We start from the raw sequence: 23,470 nt of genomic DNA, 5'->3' as shown, positions 1-23,470 counted from the left end.
CCTTTGGAAAAGATTGCATACATTCTTAAGGACAAACAAGAAATGTTTCAGGAGGTGTGGGGCCGTTTTACAAGATACATAAAGAACAATAATTTGTCACATTTAATGGATGGAGCTGAAGAGGAGTAGTGCTGTTGTTGTTTTTTTTGTTTTGTTTTGTTTTTTGGTTATTGTTGTTTTGCTTTCTTTATATCAGTAATTGTCTTGTAATGTTCATTGTTGGGTTTTTTTGTATATTTGTATTGTCATTTGTGTGTAAAAAAGGAAAATAAATACATTGTTGGAAAAAAAAAGATGCACTAATCAATGTAACTGTGTGTGCGTGCGTGCGTGCGTGCGTGCGTGCTGCTGCGTGCGTGCGTGCGTGCGTGCTGCTGCGTGCGTGCGTGTCCAAGCTGTATGGTAGAGTGCTCTGGTAGTGTTAACACAGTATAACTTATACCAGGGGTAGGCAAGACGGCCAAGCTACACCAGGCTTTTCTCGCGCGTTTACCCTAAACGTGCGGCTCGCGCGTGCGTTTTTTAAAATAGGACTGGACCTAAATTAAACGCACGCGCGGGAGAAAACGCGCGAGCAACGCGCGAGAAAAGCGTGGCCGTTAGGCAACCTTGGGCTCGGGTGCCAACATTGGCACAGGGAAGGCCGGGTAATCACATGGCATAAGTGTGTGAGACATAAAATTAACATAAAATTACTTTTTTTAAATGTAGCCAAATGTAGTCAAAAATCCTGCACATAATTCCACATTCATTCAAACTCGATCTGAACCGAGTCTAATGATCATTCATTGTTACATTATTACAATGTCCACTACTGAGGTGAAAGAAAATATTTCAAAAGAAATGAAAAGATTAAGGCCTGGGCTGGCCAAGCGGTCCAGGCACCTAGGCTGGTAATCCAGCTTGACAGCGTGTCGCGGGTTCGAGTCCCGATCCCGACGACCCTTGCTGCGTGTCTTACCCCTATCTCTCTCCCCCTTTCCTGTAAAAACTACTGTAATCTATTCATAAAGGCAAAAAGCCCAAAATAATATCTTAAAAGTTATTAGGTTATAAGTTATTTTTATGCTGGAAATATTTCTATTTCTATTGACGTGGTGTCATAATTAAACATGATGAATGTGTGCCACACTGACTATCTAGAAAAAAAAACATGGCACTTGGTTTAAAAAAGGTTGCAGATCCTGACTTATACAATTGGGGTAGTATCCCTGCTGTTCTATTGAAACATTTTAAAGATATTTTGTGATCGTGTGCAGTAAACTGGCAGGAAATGGGGAGAGAGATGGGGGAGTGACACACAGCTCAAAGGTCGCGACTCGCAGGGAACGGGATTCGAACGCACGACCAGCTGTCAGACTGGATTAGCAGCCTATAGTTGCCCAGCCGTTTATGCCAGCCGGCCCTATAGAGACATTTTAGAGTTAGATCCTGTGTCGGGTTAACCCATTTTGGGCGGGAACCCCTTTTGGTGTTAGCATTATGTTATGCTTTAGCTATTGAAAAATAGCAGATCTACGAGCTTGTAGGTCTGCTATTTTTGAAAAATCGAACATAACGACTGACATAGAAACATAGATATTTCAGAAAACTGTCAGGATGTAGAAGACATTTTTAGAATCTGATCTCAGGTCAAAATGGGTTCTTAAACACAGACTGATTGTGTCCCCAGAGAAAGCAGGCAGGCTCTATTAGCACAGTGGTCAAAATGTTAGCACTTAATGAAGGAGTCCCAGGTTCAAATCTGATATGAGGCAGGATATGAAAGTTACAAAGTGTAACTCTAATGTTTTTCTATTTTAGATTGGAACATCAATTTATTTAGATTATGATGTCACTCTGATCAAGGCCATTGTGCTGCAATGTTTAGGTAAATTAAGGCTTTTCACGGCATGGCTCTAGTCTGCAAAAGGCTATTCGAGGGTCTGTCTGTCTGAGTGCATCTGTGTGTCGGTGTCTGGAGCTAATCTCTCAGAAATATATTTACAATATTTCCTCACTCGTGATCTTATTGTCTTGTAAACTGTAACTCTAACTGTTTGACGTATTTTGTGAATGTAATTTATTTGAACTAGATGAGATTGCTAGAAAGAGAAACGGATGCAGTGACAATAGGTGTGTTTAGGAGTGGAACTTTATTCAAATTAAATCTTTGCACCAACATCACTATTCCTGTGCATGAAATAATTCAAACACAAACAAAACATCTCAGTTCTTTCTCACACACACACACACACACACACACACACACACACACACACACACACACACACACACACACACACACACACACACACACACACACACACACACACACACACACACACACACGGGTCATATGCTAAGTTGACAAGACAAATGTCAATAATACACTTGAAAACCATCACATCAAGATTAATACAAGACCCAATTACAACAGTAACATTTCAGGATTCAGGGGCATTTCAGTGTCACATGTCATGAGCTGTGGTCTTGCAAACGTCTGTGGCCAAACTGGCCATACAGGTGACATCTGAGCACATTTAGCGTCCCCTGTAATCCACAAATGTAGTGAAATCTTACCCTGACGTGTGTATACTATACAGAGGACATGTCCGCTGATCAAGCCGTCCTGTTTGTACTTGTTGCTCAAATAAATAAGTGAGGCATCAAGCCCAAATTCAGACCCAAGGGGTGAACTTCCCGAGTGAGCAGTTGGAAGCTCACCTGGAAGCTTGAGAACCCAGTGAAGTGGAAGCACGACTGCACGAGACAATTGTTAACAATAAAAAGGTGTAGAGATACAGACTACATAATCCACGGAGTGCATCATCATCAATGAGTAAAGCCTGATTTATATGCACACAGAAAATAGGCTATCTACAAGCTTGCAATGCATTGTGAGCTAATATATGGGCTATTTTCGCGGTGCACGACACTGGCACACAACACTGGCACACAACACTGGCACACAACACTGGCACACAACCCCGGCGTAATAAGGCACTGGTTTAATCTGAGATTGGAGTGAGTGGGACGATGGTTCTTTAAGGTAAAAAAAATAAAGAAATAATGTATATATATAAAAAAAAATGGTTGTCTCCAGTGCAGCTCTCTTCTCCCCTGTATTCTCAGACAGAATCTACCTGCATGTGAACACATCATCTTTAGTTCCTCGCCTATGTCTCTATTCTATTTTGTCTTGTTCGTTCAGATCGTGCCTTCTGTGTGCCGAGTGTTCTTGGCTCTTTTTTTTTCCTTTTCTTTTTTCTCACCAAATAAATCACATTCAATATAGAAAATTCACAACAACGGCAAAACGTGAAACAAAATACAGAAAGAACTTGATGTGAGAGGACATATTAAAAAAAGGGAACCGCCGTCAACCGCAATGTCCTGAAATTAGGCATTTTCCCCCCATGAACAACTGTAACAACGAACACGGCCCTCTTTCGACATCGATTCTTTTCTTCCTCGACACACTTTCATACACAGCAAAATCCTGAGGCGTAATTTAACCCTCTGGTGCAGGTAACAATTTTACATGACCTGTCAAATGAACAAGTTCTGCCCCAGGCCGTTGCAGACCCATTCATCCAGCCTGAGACAAACTGGGCAACCCCGGGAGACAGACCCTGGTTGAATTAATACTCCGGATTTTACTGCGTGCTCTCTTCAGAACGTGACTGCATTACGGACAAGAGACCCTATTGAAACTATATTTTACCCTGGAATGCCTGGATCATTTCAGTGGTAAAACATTAGCTTAGACTTATACGACCAATTCATGCTCTGAGCGACAAGTTTCAACCAACATGTCGCAGGACGAAAGTGACGTCAAAGCGACAAATTATGTTTGCCACACAAGACTACTACATCCACGTCCTTGTCTACGTTTTGTGGCAACACTGCCGTGTCGGCGAGTCGCAGACACTGACTGTTCAGAAGTCATAAGGTTGAGAGACACTTGAAGCTCAAAGCATAAATTGACCGTTACTATTTGACCTTACTGTACAGTGTGTACACATGTACATTATGTATCATTATCATCCGCCCCATCCTCATTCCTTTAACGCCCCACCCCCCACACCCCCAAACATTTAATCTGTTCCCCAACCCTCCCCACCGTCGACCTGAGACAGATCTTTAGACTTCAGGGCCGTCATAGCTCGTCGTGATCGACCGCTTCGTCCGCCTTCAGTTTGAACTCGTCCTCTGTGATCTTTCCGTCCTGGTTGCGGTCCTGGTTGGAGAACATGTTGTCGATGATGCGGTACGGGTCGAAGCCGGGCGCCAGGCGACCTTTCCCCTCGTTCACCTGCCGCAGGATGTAGTCAGTGAACTATGGGGAGGAAAGTAGAGAATCAGCTTTTAGGACGATACAGTAGACAGAAAAGAAAGTAGACAAGGAAAGACGAAATAGGAGAGGCGAGATAGGAAAGGCGACAAAGTAAAAACAAGGGAAGAAAAAGATGGAAGAGGTGAGATATGAATGACAAGATACAAACAAAATAAATGGTATAGGAGAGGTGAGATAGGAGAGGTCAGATAGGAATGGTGAGATAGGAAAGGCAAGATATAAGGGGCGAGAAAGAAAAACGAGAGAGGTGCGATATGAATGGCAATATAGGAACAAATGGAGAGGAGAGGGGAGACAGGAGAGGTCAGATTAACGAGATGGGAACGATGACATGGGAAAAGTGAGATGGGAGATGTGAGAGGGGAGATATGAAAGGAAAAATAGGAAAGGAAAAACAATGATATAGTATTTTGTCCATAAATTCCACATGGCTTAGTAACAGCAGTGTGCATGAATGTACTCGTGTCATGCCATGCATGACAGACTCAGAGCATCAGGTGGAAAAGCACGAGATGTAAATTTAATGAGCACACAATGTAAATCTGACAAAGTCAACATCAGCCACAGTGTATCTAGTGGCCAACAGATGACCAACAGTCTGACCACAGCCCTGGGCAGATTGGCTCTAACAGGACCTGAACAAAGAGGACAAGGAGAGATGCAAAACACCTGCAGTTGGAAATGTCAACATTACATTACAGATGTAGAGAGCAGCGCAGTCAGCTCAAACTACGTTTCTGATGGGAGCCAGGTGCGCGTCCTCTGGCTGCCTTGGACGTGGTGGGTGGTCAGCAGTGTTGATTTCGTCAACTAAAACTGACGAAAAATGTCTCTCTAAATAAAAACTATGACTAAAACTAAGACTAAATATATTGACAATTTTGTCAACAACAACTAGACTAGAATCTTATAGAGCACCGAAGTCTGACGTCACTTTCAGTAGAGGGCACCAACACACAGGTTCATGTAATCTCCATAGGGCGATTTTAGGTCGCTTCATATAAGAACTGTGTTTGAAAAATAAACCGACCACCCCGGCCTTTCTGTCAGGGGAGTGGCTGTGCGTCATTAATGATGTCCATTCATATTTGATACAGCCAGTTTCTGGAGAAAATGGAATTAATGTGGCCGCAAAAGCCTTGAAACTACATGTGAAGGCAATGTCGCTGCTAATATACGTCACGCCCAGCTGTCAACACATTGCGTTCCTGAGATTCCTCGTTGACATAAGCTCAGCTGGTGGTGACTCGACTCGTACTAACCACGAAACATTAAATATCAATAAAATAAAAATAAAAATAAACGTAATTGACATTCAGTTTCTGTTGTGCGACAGGCAGATGCAGCCACCCCCCCTACCCGGAAATGTAGTCTCTGGGTTGTTTGGCTCGTTTCTAACGCTTATTTTGTTACTCTTTGGGTATATTTGTACATTTCCACCTTCAGTCGATGCTTCATATCCATATGAGTGAAAAGGCCGGGGTGATCCGTTTATTTTTCAAACACAGTTCTTATATGAGGCGATCTAAAATCCCCCTATGGAGATTACAATGCAAATAAAAAGTACATGAACCTGTGGACTGACGCCCTCTACTGACAGTAGAGGGCAGTGACGTCAGGACTTTGGTGCTCTATGGAGGGACTAAAGCTCATGAAAATAGTAAATCTACAAGATCACAACGGCGACTGATCGATTATTATCAGCATGCAGCCAAGTGTAAAATCAGTCATTACGACGCCATCAAGGCCTGCTTAAATACATTTTAGTCGACTTAATAAACTGTATATTTAGTCATTTAAAATATGATATTTAGTCAACTAAAACTAGGCAGAAAACATTTCAGATGACAAAAATGTGATTAAAACTAAATACATTTTTTGTCAAAAGACTGACTAATATCAAAATGTGCTGTCAAAATCAACACTTAACCTGACAGCTGATAAGGTTAAGTCACTGAGATGAATTCCACTGAGGGGGAAGGAAGCAGCACTCCAAAATAAAAGGTTTGCAAGACAAACCTTATTATCATTCTCTTTATTTCGACGGCATTATAGCTTCATCAGAGTTATTTTTTTTAAAGAGTTCTGCCCAAACCCGAACCTACCCGACGTTTTCAAGCCGGGCTGGCCTCGGGTTAAGTGAAAAAATAAATAAAATAAAACTATCTACTACGCCAAAAAATAAATGTCAACCTAACGGACGGACATGGCAGTGGATGAGGCAGCTCAAAGTGAACTTTGCTCAGGCATCTAGTTTGTTGCCGTCCGACCTTCCTAGCCCGTGTTATTAGAGAACAACGGGCGACAATGGCCAAACAATGGTCCAATCTGCTGGGCTCGTGCTGGACCGAGCCTCGGGCCCGCCCAGTAGGTTCCAGTTAGGGCCTGGCCTTAGTTTACAGGCCCGTTGAGAACTCTAGACTGACTAAAGAATGCATCGCCTTGAGCGTTGTGTCCCGGAGTTGTGTATTCGAGTCTACCGGTCTTCGTTGAATTGTGTGGAAGTCAACTGTTAGCCACAAAATTCATTGGGTTTGCAGATTTTTCCCCACCAAAGACAACATAGGGCAGATGAGATAGGAAAGGCAGGCAGACAATAAAGGGAACCGTTTCTGGGATGCACAGCCGTCACACACACACACACACACACACACACACACACACACACAGCACTATGATGACACGTACCTCAGAGGGCTCCACCTGCAGGTTGGCGTCTTTGTCCATCTCAGTGAAGAGGTCCGGGGAGACGTCATCGTTCCAGATGAACATGTACCCGTCAGGGAGACCCTCCTCCATCTCTACCAGCTCAATGTCAAACACCAGCACTGCGCTGCCTGGAACCTCATCAGCTGTCATACACACACACACAATATACCGGTTGAGATCAGGTGTGACGCACAAGCACCAGTGTGCGTGCGTGCGTGAGTGAGTGCATTAGACTTACTGACTCCCCTCTCCCCATAGCCTAGGTGAGGAGGGATGACCAGATGTCTCTTCTCTCCCACACACATGTCCTTCAGTCCCTCCTCCATCCCTGGTACCACCTGGTTGGCTCCCAGAACTATGTTGTACGTCTTACCATAGTTGTGCCTTCACACCCAGGACAGAGACAGAGACAGAGAGAGAGAGAGAGAGAGAGAGAGGAGCAATGTGGGGTGTCAACAATCAACAAAATAATCAATCCTATGAAAAATGTTTTACCAAAATGTGAATGCTGGGTAGTGGGTACACATAACTGACAAACAGATCTGGCATAATCTAACATGGACTATGTTCTTCTATATATTTATATCAAGTGGTGTGACAAGCGACAGGGTGATTCGATTAGGTCTATTATTTATTTCTCAGTAATGACCTGCTCACTGTTCTTTGTGTCTTGCTTAACAAGCACTGTTAAATTGACCTTAAGTGAACGGATTACTGCAGGGTTTAAAACAAACAAACCATGGGTCACGTGGAAGTGACATAATTGCTGTGCACCATTAAGACCGAGCGCCACCTCAAAATTGACCTGGAAATGAACAGTCACAGAATGCTACACCTGGCTGCCGGCCCGGGACTCAAAGCATCAAAGGATAATTCTGTCAATGTTTAACGTGACATGAGGGCTTCGATGGGTTTCATAGGATAGTGGTGAAAGAGAGATGGTGCCTGTGCTACGTTTACGATCCCTCAGCCTAGATAGGAACACAGGTCATGGGAACGGTAAACAGTGTGGGAACTGAGAGAACCTTGCTATACATTTAATGTGATATACATCAATGGGTTTTATAGGCTGGTGGTGAATGAGAGAGACTATCTCTGCTACTGTACTTCAGGCCAGTGACAGTGACCAACATGGGAACCGTGCCAGTATTGCGGCGGTGGTTTCACCTGAGGTGACTGTAATCTCTCCCAGACTCCCACACATTCCACAAACAAACTGAAAACCCTCCTGTCTCTACTGTATCTGTGAGAGCGGATGCAAAACAGTGTCGATATCGTCGACTAAAACTATGACGGAAAATGTCCGTTGACTACCTTTCAGGGACGAAAACTAAATAGAAACTAAGCTATGATGACTTAAGGTGGCCTTACACTAGCCGATAATCAGGCATTTTTGACGCTCGGGGGGTGCCCGACCGCTCAAAGCGTGATCGGCCCGATCAACATCAAGAATTTGCTCTGCCCCGCTCCGATTATCCTGTAGTGTGTATCAGATTTCAGATTGAAAAAAATCGGCTAGTGTAAGGCCACCTTAAGACTAAATATACTGACAATTTCGTCAACAAATGAAAACTAGGGAAAAATGTTAGGGAGGGACTAGTACAGAAGAGATCTGTTTGGTTGCGCCGGGAGTTGCACTTGAAAATAGCCGATCTACAAGTTCAGCGTGACGCATTGTAACCTTGTCCTATCTATGACCTGTACAAATGCCTGCAATCTGATTGGTTCCCAGGAACCTGTCAAAAGGCTTGCCAAAAGATGCATCCGAATGTTTACCACGTTATTTGACACATTTGTTTCCAGTATAAACTTGGCTAGATCATTTCTGCCACACACTATGGCTTCACTCACGTGGAGTCAATGGCCGAGCCGTCCATCAGCGTTGCGTTGTAGTGATATTTGACGAAGTCGCCTTTCTTGGTCAGTTTGTCACACGGCTCGGGTTTGTGGGTGGTGACGGTCACCGCGCTGTCATTTGGGTTGTGGAAGTCGATGATGTGAACGTCAAACACCAGCACAGCCGAACCCGGGATCTTAGTGCCTGATGAAAAAAAAAAAAAAAAAAAAGATAAAAGTCATTACTTTTTAAAGACTAATACTAGATTTGATAGAAGGGATAGTTCCTGGTTTTTACATTTGTGTGTGTGTTTAAATAACATGCTATCTAAATGACATTCCTGAGTGACGTTGTGGACAAGAAAAAGCAGTAACAAAAAACATGAGAACTAATGACCAAGTTATCTCTGCAAGGTAGCTAAACACACACACATATTGACTTGTTCTTCTGTTGAGTGCCTCCTGTTTTGTGTATGCATGTAATCTAATCTAATTGTATAAATGTTTATTCTTGTAATCTATGTTAAAAGTTTTACAGATAGTGCACTACTATCTGCAACACACACACACACACACACACACACACACACACACACACACACACACACACACACACACACACACACACACACACACACACACACACACACACACACACACACACACACACACACACACACACACACACACACACACACACACACACACACACACACACCTGTGCCCTCCTCTCCGTATCCGAGGTGAGGTGGGATGATGACGGTGCGTCTCTCTCCCATGCAGACCCCGATCAGACCCTCATCCATGCCGGCGATCACGTAGCCCCGCCCCACGTAGGTGTCGTAGGTGCGGTTACGAGAGTAGCTGTGAAATTAACAGCATGGTTCGGTTATTAGCAAACATCAGTAATGCAGAGAGACAGAAATACATGATCATGACAGTAATTCAGCATCACTCTCCATACTTTAAAGACGATGTCCTGCAAACATGGTTGGTTCTTTTTACCCATTTAGTTTTAAGAATGCATTTCCTTCCTTGTATGACACTCAGAAAAGGATTTGAGAATCCCTGGCCACCAGCACTACTAATAATAGTAGTAAGAGCAGCAACATCTGCTTTTACTGGCACAGTAAGAACCTGTTATGCAAAAGTGGTTGTGTGATGGTCATGATATTAGCTCTCTGGTTGTCCCTGGCGGAACCGTCTGTGGGAGGTTTTATAAAAGTGGACATGAAGTCTGTAAAACCAGTTATGTGGCAGCTGGGAGACCTTGAAACATGGCCAAAACTTTAGAATTTGAGGGGGTGGGGAGGGAGAGAGACACATTTGCACACGGCGGAACATATTACACACACTAGGAATGTTCAGGAGAACATTCAGGGCACTAAAGGTGTATGTATTCAACGTGGCAGGGATGCGACATACGTTGTGCATTTCCACAATTAACCACGTATTGGATTTGGATCATCTGATTTGCTGTGATTTAGTGACAACCCTTTTAGTGCATCATCCGAAGCCACCGCCGCACAACAACTACAAATTAAGCCAGAGGCCCCTACATGCTCCAATGTTCGCCATCAACCATATAAACCTACCTCGATGGGTGGGGAATAAATAAAACATCACGCCACTGAGCTGTGTGGGGGATAAGCTGTGATGTGGTCACCTCACCTCAGCACACAAAGCCGCTTTATTACGTTTGTCAGAAGACAAACGGAGGTATAAACTGCAGACACTGCTATTTCTGCAAAGGGAAACACTGGACTATTCAAAGATGCACTATGCTTGATTAAACTGTTAAACTGGCTGGCATTTAACAGTAATTCAGCCTTGGACAAAAACATTCTGTTATTGAGTTTAACAGATTAGCCACTAATATTACCAAAACAATGTGCTGCCAAAAGAAGGGAAAATGTTACAAAGAGATATTTCTAGGAGTTAGATAATAGTAGTCTTGTGCCAAAGGATGTTGTGACATCTGAACAGCGTTACTGTAGAAGTGTAATAAGTTACTTTAATTATTAAAAGTAATTAGTTTCATTACTCGTTACATTGCTATATTACTTTTGCTACGCACCACACTTTCCGAAAAGGTGATGTGCAAAACAACCTGTTTAAGCACCTTTTTTTTTAAATTATTTTGGGGGCTTTTTTTGCCTTTGAGACGAGGGGGAAGACACGCAGCAAAGTTTGTCGGGATCGGGACTCGAACACGCAACACACTGCCAGATTACCAGCCCAGGTGCCTGCCTAGGACATTTAAGCACCTTTTATAACTGAATCCACTAGCACTTTATCTGGAACAATAATGAACCTAACCAGTCAACCAACCTGTACCCCCCTATATATATATATATATATATATATATATATATATATATAGATATCATCTAAAAGCTCACAGTTAGTACTGGAACACCTCAGGGCTGCTGCCTAAGTCCTAGACTCTACTCCCCTGTACACGCATGACTGCGTTTCCACCCAGAAGAGTAACATGATACATCATAATAAAGTACGCTGATAACACGATCATCCTGGGCCTTATTAAGGGAGGAAACGAGTCAACGTACAGGGAACAGGTGAACAACATCATCAGCCACAGGGAGGACAATGACCTCGTCCTCAACGTGGACAAACCGAAGGAAGTAATTCTGGACTTTAGGAAGGGACCTCACACACACTGGAATCCCTCACCACCAGGGGGACAGAGGTGGAGCAGGCAGACGGCTTCAAGTTCCTTGGCCTTCATGTGTCAAAACATCTGGGCTGGAAGGAAAACACTGTTGCTACAGTGAAAAAAGCACAGCAGCGGCTGTACTTTATTAGGATGCTGAAGAAGGCCGGACTTGGTCCTCAGCCCCTTACTCTGGCCTACAGGGGACTTGGTCCTCAGCCCCTTACTCTGACCTACAGAGGACTTGGTCCTCAGCCCCTTACTCTGGCCTACAGAGGACGTGGTCCTCAGCCCCTTACTCTGACCTACAGAGGACTTGGTCCTCAGCCCCTTACTCTGACCTACAGAGGACGTGGTCCTCAGCCCCTTACTCTGGCCTACAGAGGACTTGGTCCTCAGCCCCTTACTCTGGCCTACAGAGGACGTGGTCCTCAGCCCCTTACTCTGGCCTACAGAGGACTTGGTCCTCAGCCCCTTACTCTGACCTACAGAGGACTTGGTCCTCAGCCCCTTACTCTGACCTACAGAGGACTTGGTCCTCAGCCCCTTACTCTGACCTACAGAGGACTTGGTCCTCAGCCCCTTACTCTGACCTACAGAGGACTCGTTGAAAGACTTGGTCCTCAGCCCCTTACTCTGACCTACAGAGGACTCGTTGAAAGCATCCTCACCAGCGGCATCACGGTGTGGTTTGGAAACACTACCCAATACAAGATGAGAGGAAATCGCTGCAACGAGTTGTCAAAAGTGCGGAGAGAATTATTGGATTAAATCTCCCTGCCATGGACACAATCTACACACAGCGCTGTAGGAGGAGAGCACAGAGCATCCTTAAGGATCCACACCATCCTGCTCTCTCTCTGTTCGTGTGGAGGGACTCAGGACACAACCTGAGACACCACCGGCCAGAGAGCATCTCTCCACCCACACAACACGCTTCTCGAACAGTTTTTTCCCTGCTACTGTGCGACTAGTAGCAGAGGACATTAGGAACGGAAATCAATATGATAGATGAACTGAACCATGAAAGATGAATTTGTGCACTTATGCACTGTTTTAGGCAGATTGTGAAGCACTTATTTATTCAGGATTGTATGTTCTATGTTTCTTTTCTCACCTGTCCCTCACTTTTTTAATGCTGACCCTGGGAGCTGCGCTCCAAGATTTCCTATGCACTTGTGCAAATGGCTAATAAAGTCTATTCTAAAAACCAAACAAGAAAGAAATGCAGGAATACCCGGATTAGTAACTTAATCTGAAAATACTGTTTTGGTCCTTGTATACTCTCACAGTACTTGTCACTGGGGACACACACTGGGTAATATATTACTTAGTGATGAGTTAGAACTGCCCAACACTGGCTCTGACACCATAACAAATTGTAAAGCGTTCCATGGTTCAACATTCGGGATGAACTCCGCTCACACACCGTGGCATTGTGAAGGCTTGACTCTGGGCATTTAAAAAAAGTTTCACATGCAGGATGTCTATAAAATAAATGGATTGCATCAAACAAGAAAGGTTCATCTCCTTTCACTCGCCCTGTTGGTTAATGAGGAGATGCTGCCACCCTGTGGACAAAATGAGTAACAGCAGGGCAGGCACACGTTGCCTTTCATCATGCAGTAAATGATAGTTAAATTCAATGATCCAAAACCATTTTTATGTGGAAACACAGAGTTATGAGTCATCATGACCTAATGCTTCATCACTGAGCAAGACAACCCATATGTCTTTTCAACAGTAAAAAGGGTCAACGTGCGTTCAGTTGTATCAATGCTTTTTTTGAGGGGTGCTAGCCCCTCCTATGTCCAGCTTTGTGGGTCTGTGTAAACACAAACACTGAAGACAAAAGTGAGGATGCAGATTGTGACTGGCCAGAATGAGATTATGTACATATGATGATAAGAGCACCCCTTACTTCACACAGGTGTGATTTTTTTCCCAGTTGTTTATGGATGTGGTTATCAACCTTTTCAGGCCGTGACCCCCCAAAATAATCATGTGAACTCCACCCCCACCCCGACAAACACCTAATAGACAAACACACACTGACACACACACACACACACACACACACCTGGAGTCGAAGAAGGTTCCATCGAGCAGTGAGCCGTTATAGTGGTAACGCACAAAGTCTCCTTCAACAGTCTTCCTGGTGCAGGGCTCTGGCACCTCCTGGTTGGCGACCGTGATGCCGTCTCTGGGGTTGTGGAGGTCCAGCAGAACCACGTCAAACACCAGAGAGGCCTGTCCTGGGATGTCACTTCCTGCAAGGGGACAGACACACGAAGGATGAGACAAATAAACCACCAGGAGACACGTCAGAGGATGACAGAAATGGAGAGACATTACAGAATTATAGACTTAATTTTCTATATCACTACTTTGTCTGCAGTCATTTCCAAATACAGAGGGAAATTCTATTCGTAAATATATATAATATGAAATGATCATATCTATTTTAACCTTTCTACCTAGCGTTCCTAATTCTATTTTGGGGCATGTCAAATTTTTTTAAGCTGAAAATATCAGATCTAGAGTAGGCTGGATCCGCCACTTTTGCACCATTGTACAAGAAAATATAAAACTGGCCTGTGATTCATCTGAAGTCATCTACAGCGTAACGTGTGAAGAAGTGGCAGTAAACTCACCGTCTCCGTTCTCGCCGTAGCCCATGGATGGAGGCATGGTGATGATGCGTCGCTCTCCCACGCACATTCCCAGGAGGCCCTTGTCCATGCCAGCGATCAGCCACCCGATGCCGACGTAGGTGTCATAGGTACGCAGGCGGGTGTGACTAGAAGATTAGGTGCATTCACATGTTAAATTATTAACACTTTCTAAAAACGGCAATTCCCAACTTGTGAGCCGTGACCACAGGTTGTTAACCTTTGGTCACCCTTGTTTGTTACAGAGTGACGAAGATATGTCTGCATAGTAGGAAGCCATGTCTTTGTCAATCACTAGCGTCAATCGAAAGAAAATATGTCAAGAAGGAATCCAAGGAGAGAGAAATCCTAGGAGAGCTACTCTGCTGCAAACGTGCGTCTCACCTGGAGTCGAACAGAGTCCCGTCCAGCAGTGTTCCGTTGTAGTGGTAGCGCACATAGTCGGACACCTCCACCTTCCTGACGCAGACCTCGGGCGTGTGGTAGGTGTTGGTCTGGACGGCATCCTCTGGGTTCCACACATCCAAGAGCAGCACGTCGAAATGCAGGATGGAGTCAGCGGGAATGACGTCACCTGAGAGAGGGAGGGAGAGAAGGAGGAAGGGAGGTTTATTTTTTTGTGACCAACTTATCATTATTTTACGTGTTTTGAGGGAAGAGACATTACGTTGTATCAGCATGATTCTAAACTACGTCTGTCATGGTAACGCCCCATCTGCCTCTGATTGGCCCACACACACACACACACACACACACACACACACACACACACACACACACACACACACACACACACACACACACACACACAGTATTGATAGTCTATCAATGTGGTAGTATTGATAGTCATTAGTGCTGTCATTATTCATAATTAATTAATTAATATTATTGTAATTATGTTAACATTAAAAATGTGAACAAAATGACATTACTCAGCAACAACATAAATGATCATTGGTAATGAGGGTAATGTGAATAAGGATAATAACAACAATAATAATGTGTAATCTAATGGTTATATAGTGCTATGTAACTCATATGGATCCTGGTGGATCTCTACGGTGACACTGGGGGGGGGGTTGGTGTAGGGTGGAATTCTCGTATCTGACTTTTGTTTTTGTGAATCTGTTAATGTTAATGTAATGAGTATTACGAATCATGTTCTGTTGTAAGTAGGATAGGCATTTAAAAGCTTTTAGCTTCTGCCTACTCATTTTGATCATCTTCATGTTTGTCTCCACCAGGCCGAAGGCATGGGGAGAGAGTATGTTTTGCACTCCGTCCGTCCGTCCGTCCGTCCGTCCGTCCGTCCGTGTGTCCGTGTGTCCGTCCGTCCGTCCGTCCGTCTGTGAACAGCTAATCTCTGGCACCGTTGGCTTGATCGCAGCCATACTCTGCACACACACTCCCTGAATGCCAGAGCTGAACCTCTGCCCCAAAGTTTTCACATTGGCCTGTTATAGCGCCACCAGGAGGCCGCTTTGTGCAAAACAAATGTTTTGACAGTACACCTACAGATTTTGTCCAAACATTACGCAAATTGGTACACAGTCTCTCTAGAGCCATTCAACGAAACGGGTCTTTCAGATTTTTCAGACTCCATCCTGATTGGCTAAGATTGGCTTCCAAAGTTCGAAGGAGTGCTCTGTTTCAAACAAAATGCTGCAAATCATGAACACATGGTGTGATTTCCGTGAAATTTTGCACGCACATTCCCACTAGGTCGAGGAAGAAATGCCACTTGAAGATTTTCAACTCAGCCTCATGGTGGCGCTATAACTGGCCGATTTGTGTTTTTACCTATAACTGCACCGATCTGTGTAAAACCATGTATGCACACTCCCTAGAGGCCAAGTAAAAACCTTTGCCTGGAATTTTTCACATCTGCTCTTTATAGCGCCACCAGGAGGCCGACATATGTAAAACACATGTGATCATGTGATTTGTTTGATTTCGCATAATTATCCATCCTGATTGGCTACGATTGTCTTCTAAAGTTTTCAGGAGTAGCCCGTTTTGTACAAATCGCCACAACTCCGCAACGCAGCGTCCGATTGCGGTGAAACTGTGCATGCCTATTCCCACTACTAGGCTGAGGAAGAAATGCCACTTGACAGTTTTCAAATCAGCCTCATGGTGGCGCTACAACAGGCCAAGTCGCGTCACACACACACACACACACACACACACACACACACACACACACACACACACACACACACACACACACACACACACACACACACACACACACACACACACAGTACTAAGGCTGTCCCCAAACATTCAAGGTTCGAATGTTCGCTCGTTAGGGTTGGCACTCGAATCTTAATTAATGTGCTTGAACCATTCGGTTTTTTTTATTTTTTATTATTTTTATTAAAACAAAAATATTATTTTTTTCCTTTTTTATTTACTCGAAAATATATCTCGGCGAGAATGCGATATGAGCATGTAAAAAAAAGTAGGTTTCTAGTGCATTCCTGTCAGAAGTTATGCTTTTTTAAAGAAATGTCTCCTTGTTCTTCTGTCCCTCTCCAAAGTCTCCCGTGCACAACTGCACATTAATTTGCTGATTGGCCTACAGCTGAGGTGATTGACCTTTCTCACCTTGTTCTGTGAGAACAAAAGAGTTCCATTAAATGGAATGTCTGACGCGTCTCACTCACTCACTCACTCACACACACACACACACACACACACACACACCAGCATGATCGCTGATAGAGGGAACCGTTCTTAGCAGCCATAATATATTAGCATATGCTCTCTAGCATCACATAGCCTATTGCTAAAAAGAAGTGAACTCTGATCATTGTTAAGCAAAACGGTCACGGTGACAGAGGTTCTGCTTTTGCCCTGTGCCCACTTCAATGCGCTTCTACACAGGTGGAACAAATGAACGAGTGACAGCTAACGAGCAAACTATACGCTGTCGTCTGCCAGCAAGCTCGCAGATCAGCTGTTTTCGCGGAGCCGCTTGACTGTGTGTGTGTGTGTGTGTGTGTGTGTGTGTGTGTGTTGGGAGAGACGAGAGAGATTGATAAAGAGCAGGGGAGACGCGCTGCGCTCTGATCGAGACATCTCAAAGGTTATTTTTTAAATTAATTAGAAATAAATGGTCCGGATGTTCGCTCGAAAATTCCTGCCGAAGTTCGAGTCCTAAAAAAAGGGCTAGGGTACAGCCTTAAAACACACACACACACACACACACACACACACACACACACACACACACACACACACGTTTATATTACTCCTAAACAATCCTATCCTCCTGGTGGAGACCTGTGCCCAGAAGGGCACTTTTTCTAGTTTGTTTTGTTTTTGTAACAGCTTCCATTCATTGTCTTTAAATATTGTATCTGAAACTGAAGGATGATCAAATAAACTAAACTAAAACTAAAACTAAAACTAAAACTAAAACACACCCACACACAGTCACACACACACACACACACACACACACACACACCAGTGCTGTAGATCAAACAGCAGTGACAAATTAAGAACTTTGTGCAAAATGTATCAGGTCTCTGAGACCCAATGAAGACCAGAGGCAGGCGAGGCAGACGGGGCGTTACCATGGGCGGGTCTTTGTCTATAGATGGACGTAGTTTAGAATCGTGCGTTGTATCACTATGCATGGACGACGTGATAAGGTCCCACAATAACTTACAGAGGTGTATATTTTCAGTACATAGATTGAACATACACACAAAGCCACACATTGAAGTCTATGGGAATTCTGAGAAAACGCAGATGGACAGAGTCAGACATTCATACACACAAAGCCACGCGTTGATCATTACAGCATCAAAAGTAATCATCAAACAATACTATAAAAACTGGTCAGATTGGCCAAATAATATAAGAAAGAGGCTATTTTTCCACAATATTTTTTGTGTTGAACAGAGTCGAACTAAAGTGAATGCCTCAACTCCTATTCCAAGTGCTTATCAGGGTGGGGGGTCCCCAGCTCAAATATGATCATTTGGGGGGGGGGGTCTAAGCCTGAAATGGTTAAGAATCACTGATGTACGCCAAACAGTATTCCAACATATTTATTTTCCTTCTTCTTCATTTAACCGTGCTGCTCTCATGCGAGGTAAACTGTACCAATCAATGTCTGACATATACCACTAATGAGGTGCCTGCAAAGTGCAGCGATCTGCACGAGGTGTCTCCCTCGCACCACATGCAACCAGTGAGTGGTACTACTGGGACGACGCAACGATCACAAGGAAGATCCATGCCAAAAACAAAAAGAGGCAAAATACAGCGTCATGTAAGTTAATACCGGTACCTCCTTGGGTGTTTTTTCCACACAGGCATGAAAGGGAGGAGGGGGGAACACGCTGCACAAAAGGAGGAGGGCAGGGAGGTGATTACACCCCGACTACTACACTACACTGGTGAGCTGGCAGCTCTGTGTGCAGTGCTCAGACTCACTGTCACTGTACTGGGCCTCCTCCTGCAAAGCCCTCCCGTCTCTGTCACTGTACTGGGCCTCCTCCTGCAAAGCCCTCCCGTCTCTGTCACTGTACTGGGCCTCCTCCTGCAAAGCCCTCCCGTCTCCTTTTCTTCGGTCACATTGTGTTCCTTCTTTTCTCTCTCTCTCCATCTCTATCTCTCTCACTCAGTCTGTCATATAGGCTATAGTATTGCAAAGAGCAAATCCTGAACATGTTAGCACAAGCCTTACCCTTTCTTGTCTTCTCCAATTATACCTCATTCACACACACACACACACACACACACACACACACACACACACACACACACACTTACACACACACACACACTTTTTAATTTTGGTGACTCAGAACACAGTAGCCTGTAGCCATGCTAATACACATAACAGGCCAGTTACTACAGATGCTTTGATTTTGGTTTGATTTCAACGCAATAAACATAATCTCTGCCACTGTTGCGGTACTTGGTTTCCACTGAAATTAACAGAACGCTTAATGATCCACAGGAATTACAATGGATCCGTTAGCAGGACAATACAGCATGCATTGCGGTGATTGGGCAGTGAGTGAACTCAAACAGTCAATACGTATTATATTAAACCTGTTTTCTTACCCTAACCTTAACCACCAATCTCCAACCAAGGTTTCGTTCATACACAACAGATCCCACCCTTCGCTGGGTCTGTAGACTCATTGATTTCACTACTAGAGACTTTAGTGTATTATTTCATAGGGGACCAGTGGTTCTTCATGAGTCAACTCTTCAACTTATTTTTTTTTTTTTTTTGCTTTGTCAAATTCACTGCTCATCATATGCTACCAAATAATACTGCAATGTTTTGCAGTCTCGTGGGATTTGTTTCTTAATACTGCAACATTTTATTTATATGGGACGTAATGTTCTATAGTCATTAATAAGTTACTGAAATGAATTAAACTACAAACTAATGCCTAAATTGAACTGTCACTGTCCATCCACACAGTGCATCATGGGTATTGTCCTGCAAACATCCCTAAAGGTCCCTACACACTGCTGCGTTTTTCACATATTTAGCAGTGTTTTTCCTCCGGTTTTCCGAAAAACACATCCAGTGATTCCAGTCTGGAAGGACCTTTAGGCCTTTTTCATGTATTTATATTGACACAAATAGTCGTTTAATATTGCTTCCTTGTAACCAATGATATTGTACCTAAAATTACATTTTAGGCATTTAGCATGTAGGCATTTAGCATGTTCTTGCTTACTGTAAATTGCTCTTAATCCAGAGCAATATACAGTAAGCAAGAACAAAAAACATGGTAATACATCATCGAGGTCTCGTGGTCAAGAGATTTAAAGGGATATTCCACTTTTTTCTTTTCTAACTTTGTCATTTTATCATCTACTCTGGCTTCTGTGAAGTGTGAACACCCCAGACCGTTTTTGAGGAGCACTAGCCAATCCAACGTCTGGCTTTCACTCATGACATCATGTGGCAGCTAAGTCTATGGACTTTTAATGTTTGCACAGTGGGCGCCACCTCACTTCACACAAGTGTGATTTTTACGTTTCTCGATTCATTCTTGAGATATTTGATATTCATTTTAGCTGCCCCGCCCCCTTCCTATACAAACCCATTGTAACTTCAAACACCATTTTAAGTGCCATGATAGACTCATCGAAAACACATGTTTGTATATATATTACAAACTTGTGAAAAAAGTAATTGAAAAAACATGTCCGCCTATATTATTAGGAGGGCAGTATGAGTCACCAGAACCAAGGACGGGTGATTGTCTATGTTGTTATAAACAAGGATCTTTACTTAATTAAAGATCTTTAGCACCTCAGACCTAGCCTCGCGTAGTATAGCAAGCCTTCATCTGCCTTTGCAATGCATATTGCCCCAGGCCGCCCCTCACGATTGTGGGAGGACTTCATGGTCGAAATGGTGACGGCCAACCAGATTAGTCTGGAACCAGGCTATAACCAACCAGGTCCCAGTATTCATATATGGGGCGGGACATTGCGGGGAAAAAACTCGAACACCGAGAGGGACGAGACCTCAGACCCACTTCCTGGTCTATGATGTCACAGTGACATCATTCAGTATGGATTGGGAGAGGCCCACTTCCTCTATGGCTGTACATGTAGTCCAATATGAAGATCCAACGTGACGAGCATCCTCTGCTTCCTCCATGCACAAACACACACCATTGTTCCACTCCACTCATGGCACCGTGTTGAGCCACATATTGGATCAGTTTATGCTTCATATGTTCTCTGTTCCAGTAAGTAACAGAAGAACCACGTTCTGCTAATTTTCTGCATTTGAACCACCAGTGTGCTGCTCAGGTGAGTGTGCAGTGTTAAGTGCCTTGCTCAAGGACACTTTGACATGAAGCCTGGCAACCTTCTGATGTCCGCTCAGCCACCGCCAGTCCGCCACCCCTAGATTAAAACCGGTTCATACTGTACACAAATAACCAATCAAAGATGTCTTCTTTGTGTGGCAAACAGACCATCACAGACACAAGACAACACACACACTTACCATAGCCCTCTTTTCCATAGGCCAGCTGTGGGGGGATCTTGACCAGTCTCCTCTCATTGACACACATGCCCACCAGTGCTTTGTCCATTCCCTCGATCAGCTGCTTCTTACCCACATACACATTGTAGGTGCTGCCACGATCGTAGCTGGAGAACACACACACACACACACACACACACACACACACACACACACACACACACACACACACACACACACACACACACACACACGACAGTCAGTAATATTAGTCAGTACAGACAAGAACCAGAGCTCTGTCTTCAGAACCACAGCTCTGTCTGATAAGAACCTGAGACCTGCCTCAGCCTGTCTGTCTTCAGAACCTTGTGTCTCCAGAACAGAACCAATAGTCCAGTGATGCAATTAGCCTGCATCCTGCATCCCTAGACTCACTAAATTGAGTAAGGACCCCTTACTGTACCCATTACATTGAAAACCTATTTACATCACTGCAATAGCCCTGTCTGTCTGTAGGGTGTCCTCAGAACCAGAGTGCTATCAGAAACAGAGCTCTGGTCTTGTGGTTGCTAGCTGCTTGCGTGGCTCACGGGGCAAACCTATACTACTACACCCCCCCCCCCCCTCCTCATCGGGCACACACGCACACACACACACATCCGTGCGAAGCAGCAGCTAGTCTGCAGTCAGAGGAAAACACAAGTTTTCGCTAGTAAAAAATAAAAAACTCACCTGGAATCAAACTTCTTGCCGTCGGGGAACACACCGTTGTAGTGGTACCTGACAAAGTCCCCTACTTGGACCGCACGCACGCACTGCTCTGGCACGAAGGTCTTCTCGATGACGATGTCGTCTAACGGGACCGGGGGCGCGTCACAGGCGCAGAACGCCACCAGAACCGACAGATACAACATCCCGTGCACGCACGTAAACATTTTCATACCCTTTAGCACTAGCTCTATAACGTCAAAACCCGACTGTATGATGACTGATGCACCGTCTTCTGTTTCGCACGGGTCCGGTCGGCTGGTTCGGTTCCTCGATCGGCTCTCCGTCTCTAGTTGATCTCCTCCCCGTGTCTGACTCTGATCCTCACCGTCCGGATTGAATGGAAGCACTTTTTGCGGCACCACGTATTGCTCATGCGCACTTTGGCGTCTCGGATGTGTAAACGTGGTAACGTACACTGTGAAATCCAGAGTGGCAGTGGAGCCCGTGCAATGGTCCGTTTGGTTCCGTTTGGTACAGTGTCGGACAGTCGGGGGCGGTTAAACGATCACTCGGGATTTGTACTGTGTGGCGTAGTAGCTATAGGGCTCTCCCACTGTCCTGAAGATCCCTTTGGACCCCGCCTCCAAAAATAAAACGTCCAAACTTTCATTTTTATTTTGCCCCCAGCCCAGCCCAGAGCGCATTCCTCGCTGTTTAAAAGGTCGTGTGGGGGAAGGATTAAGAAGGCATCGCACTTTAGGATCTTAAAAGTTTAGTTTACTTAGATATAATAAAAAAGGAGGGGGGTCCCCTCTATTTCCCAGGGAGGAATGTCTCTACGTGGCAATGGGAGGGGGTTGCTATTTATGACGTTTCTCTGTCTCTCAACACTCGACTCGGTACCACCAGGGGTCTAATTAGTGGTCAGGGAACATCCACAGTCTGACTGTAAACAGACTGAAGATGGTTTAATTAAACGTGCAAAAATTAAACACATATTGGCTATATTTGCGAATCCAAAAAGTTTGTATTAATTCAGGGGGGATAAATGTAATGCTATCAGGGAATAAAACAACTACCTTCTGTCTACTACTGAATAGTGATTAGTGAATCATGTTCAGTGCTACTGCTACTGTGCTTAAGTTACAGTAGCAGTGCTCAAATATTTCCAATTTTCTGTACTTTTACTTCTGCTCCACTACATCTCAGAGGCAAACTTTGTTGCTTTGTAGATTTTGATTATTATTACAAAACATACACCTAACACTAGCCCCTCTCGGGACCCCCGTAAAGGTTAAACATTTGGATGTTTACCTTCAAACTTCCAAATGTTTAACCTTTACGGGGGTCCCGAGAGGGGCTAACCTAACACCTACATCACTTCGTCTCCTGTTGTTACATACAGTTAAGTTGTACAACTGTATGTAACAACAGGAGATATTCTAGGGCTACATCACTTTATAGATCTTTATAGATTTTATGCGTTTGAAAACTTCTGAAATGGGACATTCTGCACAATACTTTTACCGTTGTTAAGTATA

General features: G+C 44.2%; 1 protein-coding gene across 1 annotated transcript; it reads right to left on the bottom strand.

Moving 5' to 3' along the window:
- Positions 1-4,096: 4,096 nt before the first annotated feature.
- fkbp9 (FKBP prolyl isomerase 9) lies at positions 4,097-23,417 on the bottom strand. Its single transcript, XM_079523492.1, has 10 exons — positions 21,951-23,417; positions 21,240-21,385; positions 14,615-14,804; positions 14,213-14,358; positions 13,639-13,828; positions 9,603-9,748; positions 8,900-9,089; positions 7,287-7,432; positions 7,028-7,191; positions 4,097-4,321 (listed from the first exon to the last, which is right to left on the bottom strand). Exons 1-10 carry the CDS (start codon positions 22,157-22,159, stop codon positions 4,142-4,144), a joined length of 1,707 nt encoding a protein of 568 aa, XP_079379618.1. The 5' UTR covers positions 22,160-23,417; the 3' UTR covers positions 4,097-4,141.
- Between the last annotated feature and the right edge of the window lie 53 nt (positions 23,418-23,470).

The sequence above is a fragment of the Electrona antarctica genome (assembly GCF_951216825.1).
Source record: "Electrona antarctica genome assembly, chromosome: 15".
NCBI classification, from domain to species: domain Eukaryota; kingdom Metazoa; phylum Chordata; class Actinopteri; order Myctophiformes; family Myctophidae; genus Electrona; species Electrona antarctica.
This window is presented reverse-complemented; position numbering and strand designations above follow the sequence as displayed.

Coding starts and splice junctions, on each gene's coding strand:
- fkbp9 (XM_079523492.1), bottom strand. CDS start 22,159: ATGAAAATGTTTACGTGCGTGCACGGGATGTTGTATCTGTCGGTTCTG. Junction 14,805..21,239: donor CTATGGAAAAGAGGGCTATG/GTAAGTGTGTGT, acceptor TCCCTCTCTCAG/GTGACGTCATTCCCGCTGAC. Junction 14,359..14,614: donor GGGACTCTGTTCGACTCCAG/GTGAGACGCACG, acceptor CTAATCTTCTAG/TCACACCCGCCTGCGTACCT.